At 36.7% G+C, this 12,941-nt stretch overlaps 1 protein-coding gene across 11 annotated transcripts in view; it reads left to right on the top strand.

Moving 5' to 3' along the window:
- The window catches only part of ANKRD17 (ankyrin repeat domain 17), a 161,837-nt gene extending 149,829 nt beyond the window's left edge, over positions 1–12,008 (top strand). For all 11 annotated transcript variants that reach the window (XM_032632415.1, XM_032632409.1, XM_032632407.1 and 8 more), the window contains 4 exons: positions 6,928–7,176; positions 7,684–7,862; positions 8,266–8,430; positions 9,142–12,008. In XM_032632415.1, the coding sequence (XP_032488306.1) occupies positions 6,928–7,176; positions 7,684–7,862; positions 8,266–8,430; positions 9,142–9,201 (653 nt within the window). In that variant the 3' untranslated portion in view covers positions 9,202–12,008. The remainder of the gene's footprint in view (positions 1–6,927; positions 7,177–7,683; positions 7,863–8,265; positions 8,431–9,141) is intronic.
- Positions 12,009–12,941: the final 933 nt, after the last annotated feature.

Genomic DNA, 12,941 nt, shown 5'->3' with positions numbered 1-12,941 from the left:
GTGAGCGGGCTTTCTCTAGTTGCAGCAAGTACGGGCTACTTTTCGTTGAGGTGCATGGGCTTCTCATTGTAATGGCTTCTCATATTGCAGAGCATGGGCTCTAGAGCGCAGACTCAGTAGTTGTGGCGCACGGGCTTAGTAGCTCTGCGGCATGTGGGATCTTCCCAGACCAGGGCTTGAACCCATGTCCCCTGCTTTGGCAGGCGGATTCTTAACCACTGTGCCACCAGGGAAGTCCATGAACTCATAATTTTAAAATGATGTTATGTGTTGCATTGAGTCATATAAAATTGCCATTTCGCCACCCCCACCCCCCCAGCACTGCCTACTGAAAGGGCCTAGAAGCAATGAATTTTCAGTAGCACTAAGCGTATTCAGTGTCCAGATCTGTCTGTTAAATATTTTAGTTTACTAAAAGAAACTAGGTCTTCTTGGGGAAATAGCTGATTGGAGAGCTGGGGCAGGGAAAGTATAAGGGGAGCCTGCAAAAGTCTTAGAGTGTCAGAAAGTAATTCTGTGCTCAGATGATTGGGACATGTCAAAAGGACACAGGAGGCGGCTTGAAAGGGGCTCCCACTAGCCAAATTCAGGACAATTTGACCATCAAAATGAATAATGTCAGCTCATTGAATAAAACAAAAACCCATGTTTACATAATGATTGTAAATAAAATTTTAAAATGCAGAAGAGGGAATGTTGCTCCTTACAGTATAATGACAACTCATAAATGTAGAGGAATTATAATTTGAGTCATCATTTTGCAACTGTTAGAATGATTGATTCAGGCAAAACTCTCAGACTTTTTTACCTTTAGTACTGAGCTTTTAATTAGTTTGCATTTTCCTTACCTAATGTAAATCTTAATACTTTTTAATGACCATTTAGTTTGTTTCATCTGACTTCTAACTCTTCTTTAAGTAATCTGTTCACATGAGTGTAATTTCATGTTTTTGTTTATTTCTGGTAGTCTTTTAAAATTTTGTTTTTAGTGTTTATATTTTTCTTAAAAATTGCTATTCTGGGTGCTGTTGTAGAACTAACCACAGAAGCATGACTTGTTTTTCACAATATATGTATCTGCTTTATGTACTTGAACAGGTTTTATCACCACTTCTCCATACATTCCACTTTTCTTTTCCCTCCCCCCTCTTTAGGACATCAGGACATGGTATTAGGACTCTGGCAAATTAAGTTGGGATGTGGGGGACATGGGTCCCTTCCTTCAAAAAAATAAAAAAAGAAAGCAAAGAACCTTCCTTGAGGCCCCCAAACAGCAGATTGGTGATGCCGGAGACCCTTCTGCATACAGTCTGGGCAGAGATCACTTCAGCCCTTATTCCACTCAAACTGCTAAGGTCTATCCTACCAACATTCAACCAGTCCATGCATTGAGTACTGATCACTGGGTCTGGTCTTTGAGCTTCAGGCCTTGGCAAATTTAGTCAGTGGGCCATTTTGACATTCAGTCTTACAAAGCTGTTGTCGGATCAAAAAGCAGTAAAACAGCATTAACAGTGTTTTAAGGAAAAAACTAATTTTACATCGTGACTCAGTACACATGTACCTGTGTGTGATTGAAATATATTTACAAAACAATACTTATCCTTACAATATATGTTGCATGCTGGTATTTTCTATTCTGTTTTCTTTAACCTTTAAAACAATTTTTTACGTTAGTCATGACCAACCACATTCATCTCATGATCTACTATAGTTTAATCAACACTGAACTGAAGCATGAAAGTACAGTGTAATTTTCCTGCAGGAGCACTTTTTCCATTTGTAAGTCACATTGCTCTTTCAATTTGAATTCAGGACCCTGTTGTCATTTCAGAACTGAGGTGGATTTACTGAAGCTTCAGTTTCAGTATAATCTTATTTGCAGGGGGCCCTGCCAAGGTCCTGTACCTGATTTTGTATTTGCAGTTTCGCATTCTTTTTCTAAAACAGATTCCCAAGATTATATAGGGTCCCACAAAACCTCTAAAACCTTTTTTTCTCTAATATATGTTAGCATATTTAATAACATGACTCTGATTTCGATTTTGCTTCTTTTTTTCTAATTAAAGAAATTATAATAATTAGAGATGAGAAGAGAAATTATAATTATGCTCTTTTCGTAGCAAGGAATATAGACCGACCCAAGCAATCTCAAGGAAAATGGTATTTACTTTAAGGCTGTGCAGGGCAATCTTCAGAACTGTCCAGGATTTAGTACAGCAACTCTCTATCTCTTTCTATAGTGGATTTATGATCTCTCACTCATGGTCTGTTTCTTATCTTGCTTACTCTCTTTACACCTAGGCTTCTTCGTAATCTCATCCCAGGGCAAATTTCTTAAATGAGGTGGGTTAGCAGGCAAGCCTCGTTATTCTGCTCATTTAAACAGAATATGGAGGGTTTCTTGGGACCTCCCTAGTGGCACAGTGATTAAGAATCCACCTGCCAATGCAGGGCACACAAGTTCGATCCCTGGTCTGGGAAGATCCCACATGCCACAGAGCAAACTAATCCTGTGAGCCACAACTAGTGAGCCCGCATGCCACAACTACTGAAGCCTGCGTGCCTGGAGCCTGTGCTCCACAGCAAGAGGAGCCACCGCAATGAGAAGCCCGGGCACCGCAACAAAGAGTAGCCCTTGCTTGCCGCAACTAGAAAAAGCCGGCTTGCAGCAATGAAGATGCAAGCAGCCAAAAATAAATAAATAAATAAATAAAACAGAATATGGAGGGTTTCTGTTATTTTGCTTTGCTTTTGTTTTTTGAAGGATACAGTAAAAGAGTGAAAAACTAGCTCTAACGTAGAAGTTAGGGCAGGCTCCCAGAGATGAGTCTGAGGAAAGGTAGGATTCATTCGTTCTCCTTCCATCAGTCCTTCCTGCTTGCCTTCCATCTCTGCTTCCTTCCTCCCTGTCACCTTTGCCTGTGTCTTCGTGTTAGTTTTCTGGGTTGATTTTTCTCAGGTATATAATTGTGCCCTTTCAATATGTAGTTTAAGAAACAAAAAATAGAACTTTGTGTATCATATTTACAACTGCTTGTGTTCCTTGCAGTTCGATTTAGTCTTTTCTGGAATATTCTTTCATTTCTAATCCTTTCCTGAGTTTTGTCATCTTGTTTCTAGTTTTACTAATTCTGAATTATGCTGTTCTTTCAAATCTTTTATTTCTTTAAGCTCACTTTGGAATTTTAGATTATAGTCTCTTCCTGATGTGCCTTTACAATATTAGACTAGAATATAGCACTGTTTTTTGTTTTGTTTTGTTTGTTTTGTTTTGGGTTTTTTTGCGGTACGCGGGCCTCTCACCGTTGCGGCCCCTCCCGCTGTGGAGCACAGGCTCCGGATGCGCAGGCTCAGCCGCCATGGCTCACGGACCCAGCCGCTCCGCGGCATGTGGGATTTTCCCGGACCGGGGCACGAACCCGCGTTCCCTGCATCGGCAGGCGGACTCTCAACCACTGCGCCACCAGGGAAGCCCAGGGACTGTTTTTTTTTGGCAGCAGGAACTGGTTTCGTGGAAGACAGTTTTTCTATGGACGGGGGTAATGGGAGCGCTGGGGAGTGGCAGATGAAGCTTTGCTCGCTTGCCCGCCGCTCACCTCGTGCTGTGCGGCCCGGTTCCTAACAGGCCGAGGACCAGTACCGGTCTGCGGCCCAGGGGTTGGGGACCTCTGGTCTACAAGTTATTATGGGTCCATATCTCCTTTAGTTAATAGAATAGCTTTGCATGGAATTCGACTGCAGTTCTATTTTGTTTTGAATTTTTTAATGAAGTGAATTTTCCTGAACATTTAGAAGGAGTAAGTGGATCCGGATATCTTCTCTAGCTTAAAGACTCTAGAATTTCCTCTTATAAGAAAGTGTGCAAAAATATGGTCTTATACTTTGTTAAATCTCTTGGCTTTGTTGTCCCTACCCACCCATCCAACCTACCCACACCTCTTCTACCTCTGCCTTACTCTTGACTGGATATTTCTTCACTTTGCTTTTGTTGTCGCTTTCCTGTTCAGTTTAGAATCTGTTCCCAGAAGTTTCTTGTCAGTGTAGGACTTTATCAGCAGGTACCTTTAAGAAGTTATAGCAAGGACTTCCTTGATGGTCCAGTGGTTAAGAATCTGCCTTCCAGTGCAGGGGACGTGGGTTCGATCCCTGATCGGGGAACTAAGATCCCACATGCTGTGGGGCAACTAAGCCTGCACGCTCTAGAGCAGGGGTTCCCAGCCCCCCCCCCCCCCCCCCGCAGCCTGTTAGGAACCGGGCCTCGCAGCAGGAGGTGAGTGGCAGGCGAGCGAGCAAAGCTTCATCTGCTGCTCCCCATCGCTCCACATAGCTCACGTTACCATCTGAATCATCACCCCCATTACCACCTGAACCATTCCCCACCCCCCCACACATCCCCCACCCTGTGGAAAAATTGTCTTCCACAAAACTGGTCCCTGGTGCCAAAAACGTTGGGGACCACTGCCCTGGAGCCCACGTGCCACAACTAGAGAGAAGCCCGTGCACCGCAATGAAAGATCCCACATGCTGCAACGAAGATCCTGTGTGCTGCAACTGAGACCCAATGCAGCCGAATAAATAAATATATATTTTTTTAAAGTCATAGGGCCCAAGTTGCTTCAGCTTTTTCAGACCTTACTGTGAATCCCTTACAATCACCCATGCATAGGCAGAACTCTCCCACTTTCACCTGCTGTTCTCAGATTGGCCTGCCCTGCTTTCCTTTGAATACCTTTGACTGTTTTGTGGCTCTTCTGTTCTCAGGTCTAGAGAATTGCTTCCTTCCACACAGATGCTACTACTACATGAGTCTTATAGCTGTTGGTGATTTGTCCCCATTCACTTGTATCTTTGGATTCATTTGGATATCTTGTCTGTTTTGTTATAGATGTTATCCATGGGCATGGGTTTTGGGCTTAGCTAACTTAGTGGCTTTTTTTAATGGGAAGAATCAAAACCTGTGCTACTGTTACTTCCATCATCCTAGAATTCCTTCTTATACCACTGTAAGATGAATTTTTAAATATTTATAATTTTTTGAAGACACATGTGGCTTTTCCATTTTCTTATCATTTGTTAAAAGTAAATGCTGTCAAGTAATGCTAATGGATCCATGACCGCAGGAAATGTATTTTAATTTTTCATTAGAAGGTAATAGTTTTCTTTGTTTACTTTTACAGTTAAGTCCATGTTTCATGTTTTTGTTCCCCAATGAAATCAGTATCCATACAATAAATTATAATTTATAAGGTACTTTAGCATTCATTCCTTTTAGTTAATAGTCACTACATCTCATTGAGTGGCGGTACTATCAATTTAACCAAAATAGACTTCTGCAAGTACTAGTAAGATGGAATTGATCCCCACAGTACTTTCCAATTTTGTATGATTCTAAAATATATGTGAGAAGTCTTCTAAAAAACATGTTCAGGCCAATAATATTATTGAATTTTCTCTGTCTTCCAAGTTCCCTGAAAAGTACCTCAGGATATAGAAGCACTATGTTTGTGTGTACAGATAGATTGATTGATTTTGTAAATTTATTAGCTACCTAAGTCCTTTTGGATAGATACATACACACACACACACACACACATTCCCACGCACATACATATAGAAAACTTAAATGCAAACATAAATGAAAAAATATTAAATGACTATCACTAGGGCATAGAGTCAGTTATGAATAAGTTGTATCTATGCAGGTAACTCTTTTGACTTTTTTTTAAATTTATTTATTTTTGGCTACGTTGGGTCTTCGTTGCTGCACACAGGCTTTCTCTAGTTGTGGCTAGCGGGGGCTACTCTGGTTGTGGTGCACAGGCTTCTCATTGCGGTGGATCCTCTTGTTGCAGAGCACAGGCTCTAGGCTCATGGGCTTCAGTGGTTGTGGCACACGGGCTCAGTACTTGTGGCTCGTGGGCTCTAGAGCACAGGCTTCAGTAGTTGTGGCGCATGGGCTACTTGCTCCGTGGCATGTGGGATCTTCCAAGACCAAGGCTCTAACCTGTGTCTCCTGCACTGGCAGGCACATTCTTAACCACTGCGCCACCAGGGAAGCCCAACTGTTTTGACTTTTAAGCTTCAAGCTCCTCCACAATTCAGACTCTATTTAAATTTGAATGTGCTTGAGATTTGAACTTTTCATAAGAAATACAGTTTTGGTTATTTTTGTTTATCCTTCTTCTCTGTAGTGTGTAAAGAGATTAAATCACTAATGAATGCTCCCAAATTGCCTATATTAAGAACTAGCTTTGTTTTGATAAGTAGAGCTTAAACTGCCATTTCTAAAAGTGTTCTGTGGAATACCCACAAGACAGAATGAAACATTTGGGTTATGAAGCATAGCCTTCTGTTGGTATTTTATCAGCATATTAAAGTTCTGTGAAGTCCTGATTTAAAGAAACTTATTTTTTTCTTAAGCTTGATCTTCCAAATTTGTTAGATACCCGAATATCTTTGTTTTTTCATCATAACATACCAAGGGACAAATGTTCCCAAGGAAAATAGTTTGAGAATTGCCAATACAGGCAGTGGTTTTCCCCACCTCCATTTTGTTGTTGTCATTGTTTGTTTTTTTAATTTAAACATTGTCTTCTCATTGCTCTGGTATCTATTTTACCCACTGTCAAGGGTAAATTTATTTAAATATTAATTAGTGTGTAGTTGCAGCATTCACACCTTCACATTCTACTATCACGAAACTAAATGGGAAAATTGTGAGCCGAATTAAAAACTGACTGCAGAGTCATAGAACTTTAACCAAATTTTAATATACATAATTTATTATCTAAGCATTATACTCAAATTTCATTTTTTCTTCAAAGAATGCATATTTAAGATATCTTCAGAATTTAAGATTCTGTTTTACAAAAGGACAGGCTGTATAGTTGACATGTATATTATTTGAAAATATCTTTTCTCTAGATTCTCCTGCACAGTCGGTATCCTCCGGAGTTCGTGCACCTTCTCCTGCCCCATCATCAGTACCTTTAGGGTCAGAAAAGCCCAGCAACGTCTCTCAGGATAGAAAAGTTCCAGTCCCTATTGGGACGGAACGTTCTGCACGTATCAGGCAAACTGGAACTTCAGCTCCATCTGTTATTGGGAGTAATTTGTCCACATCAGTAGGGCATAGTGGCATCTGGTCCTTTGAAGGGATTGGTGGCAATCAAGGTATGATATGCTATTCTGCTTACTGGAAAGTAAGTTTATGCATTTAACTAAAATATTGTAAGCAGTATTTAATTATCATAGGCATTCTTTAAAAATCTGTGTTCATGTCTTTTTGTTTTGACTAATCAATTTATTTAAGAGTTTGAAACATTTTTTTGTTCCCATGTGAGCTCTTACTGAATTTATCATTGCTTTCTGAAGATAGTTTAATGGAAGCATATTATTTTCTTCATATTAAGGAAATATTAATATTTCTTTTGGGTCTCTTAAGCTTTTATCTTAGCTTTTTTTGTTTTGTAACACAAAGTGTTTATGTTACTTTGTTAGGCTATTATGTCACTACCTACAAACATGGAAATACTGTGATAAACATATAAAAGTAGGTCATTATTCTGAAGGGATTCACAATTCAGTATGGAAAATATTCAAAATATATAAATTTTTTTTGCTGCTTTCTGATTTTAAATATCACCAATTATTTTTTTCTGCCTCTTCATTTTCCCTCAGACAAAGTAGACTGGTGTAACCCTGGGATGGGAAATCCTATGATGCACAGGCCAATGTCTGATCCAGGAGTGTTTTCACAGCATCAAGCAATGGAGCGAGAGAGCACAGGAATTGTAACTCCTTCTGGTACATTCCATCAGCATGTTCCTGCAGGATACATGGACTTTCCTAAAGTTGGGGTAATGGTGATTTAAAAGCATTTTCATTATTTCAAAATGATTTTCTGATTATTAGCCTTATTTCACTTACCAGAGTATAAGCGTCTCTGAAATGATGCTGGAGCTTTGGCTTGGAATTATAGGTCAAAAGCTGGCTAAAATATAAACATTTATAAATACTGACTTTGTCCCAGTTTAGAGAAATATTTTTTGACAAAATATTTTATATACTAGGCTTATAGTATCTTCTGTTTAGTGCTAGAAGAAATAATATTGTGGAAAATAATTTTTACATCACCTAGATAACTTATACTTTTCCAAAATGAGATGAAGTTTCAAATATCAGTTTTAAGGCTATTGATTATACTGGGAAAAGTAACCAGTGACTTGAATGTCCATAATCTTTGCTTTCTCCTCTTTTAAGGGTATGCCTTTTTCTGTGTATGGGAATGCAATGATTCCTCCAGTAGCACCTATTCCTGATGGTGCTGGAGGACCCATATTTAATGGCCCTCATGCTGCGGACCCCTCTTGGAATTCCCTGATAAAGATGGTTTCAAGCTCCACAGAAAATAATGGCCCTCAAACGGTAAGGCTGATCATTCAGTGAACTTTTATTTAGTGTTTATGAGCTGCCAAGACAAATGGGATAAAGATAAATCATTGTTGTGAGAGCGTATGGTGAATTTGAGCAGTTGAGGAAATTGAGGGAAGTTTAATGTAGCTGAAATACAGCAGAATGATATGGAAAATGGTACCAAAGGTAGTGGTTTGGGGCTAAAATTATGAAAGGTATAATTAATATATTCTGTTGGGTGGTAAGTAAAACATTTTAAGTTGCAAAGTGTTGTAATGTAATCTTATGTATCAGAATTTACTAGTGGTGTGAAAAGGGCCATCTAGAGGTTATTTATTAAAAGTATTATAAATGTCAAAACAGTATATAACTGTGAAAATGCACAGAAATGGTTGTATATTTTAGCTTATTATGGTATATGTTTAATACCTGATTCATTTTCCTTCCACAGTCATCAACCTGTATGTACTCACATAATGGTTTTTAAAAAACGATGATAATTCAGATCCTGTTTGAGAGATAAGAGGAGAGGCAGGAAAACAACAGATAAAAGTGGTTTATCACTGCTTTTCTTCATTGTTTCCCAGCATGTTGCAAACTGATTGAGACTTAGCTATTTTAGTTCATAAATATTAGGAGCACTTCCTTAGTGTTGAAGAGTTTTGTTTTAATCAAATATACATTCAATACATATTTAATAAGATGTGTGCTCTGTATTCATAGGTGTGGACTGGACCCTGGGCACCTCACATGAACAGTGTGCATATGAACCAGCTTGGCTGATGAGGATCAGCTTGTTAGCCTGCAGATTCCTTTTCATTCAGAGGAAATCACAAGTGGCCGAAAAAAAATTTATGCTCCCAAATCATTCTACTGATGTGCTTGACTGAAGTGTGTAGGCTTTTTGCAGAAGAACTTACTAACTGACCTACTTTCTGTGAACATTTGTGACTGCCCATTCCCCATCATCATCTGTTTTACCTTAGTTAGCATTTTTCTTATCATTTTTCTTTTTTTCTTTCCCTCTTCCCCTTTGGACATAACTTTCTGTTGAAGCTGTTCTTTGGCTGGTTGGTTTTAGTACTGTAAACTGCTTCTGAGCAAACACGGAAATTTAGCAAAATTATGTAAACTTGATCCTGAAGTTTTAGAATGGCAAATAAATGTACAATTGTTTACATAACAGAAAAGGCTAAGCAGAAAGTAAATTTCAATATGTCAGTATAGAGGCTCTACTTTATGTAGACTTAAATTAATGTGAGATATGTACCTTCATATTCAGAAATCTGGATGTTTCCTTCATACATTAAACTATTAATAAGTACAACTTTTTTGCTTGTGTAATTTAAGTATAAAGTAAAACAATGGGCATTATCAGTGAATGCTTCCCGACGTTGGCTTTTAAAATACCCATGCTTCTCTCTTTTGAGTTTGTTTGCAGCAAGGCACATATAGAATAAGAAATTTATCACTTTTTCATGTCTCTTTATTACCTTGTCACACTTTTAAAACTAATACACACTTCTCTCTTCATTCTTTTTTTCTCTCTTCACCCTTACCACTAATACCGGTAAAATTTTCTTGCTGATAGTGAAATAATTCTGTAAAGATTTTTACTCTAATGGCTGCTACGAAGAGGTGGAGAATCTTCATCATCACTTGTCGTTTCTTCTAACCATAAAACATACAGTCTTTTTGAGAATTTAAAAAGCCACCACTGGTTCCCAGTCAGCATATATAAGCCCTTAATATACTGTTTATTATTAAACAATTCAATGTACTATTTTATATTGGATAATATTGATTCTTAACATTGGCTTTCTGGTCACCAGGAGTCAACATAAAAATTCCAATTTTCAGTAATTTAGTGGAAGGTGTTTGGTTTTTTGGGTTTTTTTTTTTTCAATTTTAAAGGCTTCTTAATCTCTACACTTGTATATTAAAAGTGAAAGGGATCAACAGCTAACTTGGGGCAAGTAATAAAATACATTTTGCATTTTTCATTAAGACAATTTATGGTAGACATGAATACACAGGTTACAAAATGAAGTCTCCATTTAACCTGTTTATATAAAACACAGGGCCACACTAAACTACTCAGTGGAATTTATCTATTCAGTTCACTTTGAACAATAAACAGTAACATATCCAAGAAGAGTATGTATCCTACCGTCTCATGTGGAAAAATAAATTATATGGTTGAAATGTAAAAGAAAGTAAGCATAAAAGTAAAGTGATGTATATATCAATCTGTCTTTTTAAAAAAAAAAATTAGACCTAAATTCCTCACTGTTGAAACATAACGAAGATTCAGATAGATCACCCACAGTTGACAATATTAATATGGTTCCTTGGCTGTTCAAGTAAATGAAATGATTTCTTTATTCTGGTAGCCTGAGTAAAGAGTAAAAAAGAGGATTTCTCAAACATATCCAGAAGTTTGTAAACAACACATTTATATCTTTTATTTTAGGAGGTGGTCTTAAAATATATAAATTTGTTTTCCTACCTGTCCTTGATTGATATGACCAAATTTAAAGGAAAAGCTAAATGAAAACCTACAAATAAATATACTTATGACATAAAATTATTGCACTTTACTAAGAAAGGGGTATAATGCTATTTAACAGAGTATTTTATGTATGACTTTTGCCACCATCCTATAATTTTTTGCTTGATTTCTTTGCTGTGTTTACTAGAGTTTATTTTCTAATTAAAATAATCTTGCTAGATAACAGATACTAGCCAGTATTTATCAAAACACATGACTTGTGTTGACTCACAAAAGTGAATTTCTTAAGATAGGGTGTCTTACTAGAAAAGAAAAGGAAAAAAAAAAAACCTTATATATATATTTTTTACTTTAAAGCTACAGGACAGGGGAGTATTGATTGGAATGTTCCTTATTTAGTTTTGGGGATCAGGCTTGTTAAATACAATACCATGGTTTTAGAAGTCTGTAGTAGGAACATTTTTCAAATACATTTTTTATATTTCAGATGTAATGCAGTGCACTTTTATTTGAACAATAAAAAACATAATCTTTTGAGACCATGCAGGTCTTTTTTTTCCCCCGTTTTGAAAGTAATGTGGTATGTATAATTGCAGACTATGTAAGGTATTTCTTTTCTCTTATTCTTTTAAGAAGCAGCTTAACTCTTGGACATAACGGTTAGGTTAGTTCACACCTTAAATCCCAAAATAGTTAATATCCCAATTATTGTGTAATCTGTTTATACCAACCATTCCATTTTAGAGATAATTTTGTTTACTTGTGCCAAGAGAATCCCCATTTCATGCCTTTTCAACATATATTTCAACATATACCAATATATTCAAAAAAAGTAATTTTAGTATTCATGTGAAAGATATTTTCCCCTTCTGTTCCCTGTTACTGTAAAGTTAAATCATTTTATTTTATTAATAATTGAAAATTACTTTTTTTTGGTAATTATTATACTTACCTTACAGTCATTTTTCTTCTCAGGAAAAAGAAGGAGGTAAATAGTTCACTAACTGTTCCTGTCTTGTTTTTCATGAAAATATTATTCCATTTTTCTTTTGATTCAAATGACCTAATACACATTTCATAAAAACTATTTTGCACAATAGTTTGCACAATAGTGAATACGTTATTCACTTTAGTTTTAAAACAATGCAAAGTGTTAGATTAAACTGGAAATCTCGCATTAGAGAACAGAACATTTAAAGAATGACAAAACTTTCAAATAACAAATTTTAAAATCAGGATTATTTCAAAATGATTAAAATATCAAAGGAAAACCATTACACTGTTTTTCATTACTAATATGGAGATTCAGTATTCCAGTACTCAATGTATTTTTACTTTAGATAAATGTATTCAGATGTCTTTTAATATTAATGTGTGGGACACTTACATTATACTTTGTAAATTCTGGATGCTCCTGAATCTCTTTGGAAATTTATATACCCTATTGATAAATGCTTAAACAAGTCACAACACTCAATTAACTGGTGTTATTGTGAATCAACTGGTGTTATTGTGAATCAACTGGTGTTAATTCCAGGTGACTGGAATTTAGGGTGAGAGCATCATGAATGCTTTAATACTTAATCTACTGTGTTACACACCTTGATTGCAAAAATACCATCACTTACCATTTTGGGTAAGTGAATATAGAGAAAAATGTGCCACTGTAGCTTAGAAATTCTTAGAAATAAGAATTTCTTTACGTGACACTTGGAATGTAGGACTAATAGATGTGTTACAAGGGGTCTCATATTAGACTTCTACCTTTAAATGAATTCACACTTTTGAAAAGTAAAAGCCAATTTTGCATGCTCAATACTTAAAAATCAATGATAAGATAACGAGGGGATATTTTTTAATGAGAGAAAAAAGCTAATTCTACATTAGGTATCTTTGGTTTTAAAAAGTAATGTATTAAATAGGAAAAAGAGAAGAAATTAAATCTGATTCCCAGGGAACACTAACAATTCCTCGTGAAAATATCCTTTAAAGTCAAACATTTCAGAAGGCA

This window comes from Phocoena sinus, chromosome 5 (genome assembly GCF_008692025.1).
Source record: "Phocoena sinus isolate mPhoSin1 chromosome 5, mPhoSin1.pri, whole genome shotgun sequence".
NCBI lineage: Eukaryota > Metazoa > Chordata > Mammalia > Artiodactyla > Phocoenidae > Phocoena > Phocoena sinus.
This window is presented reverse-complemented; position numbering and strand designations above follow the sequence as displayed.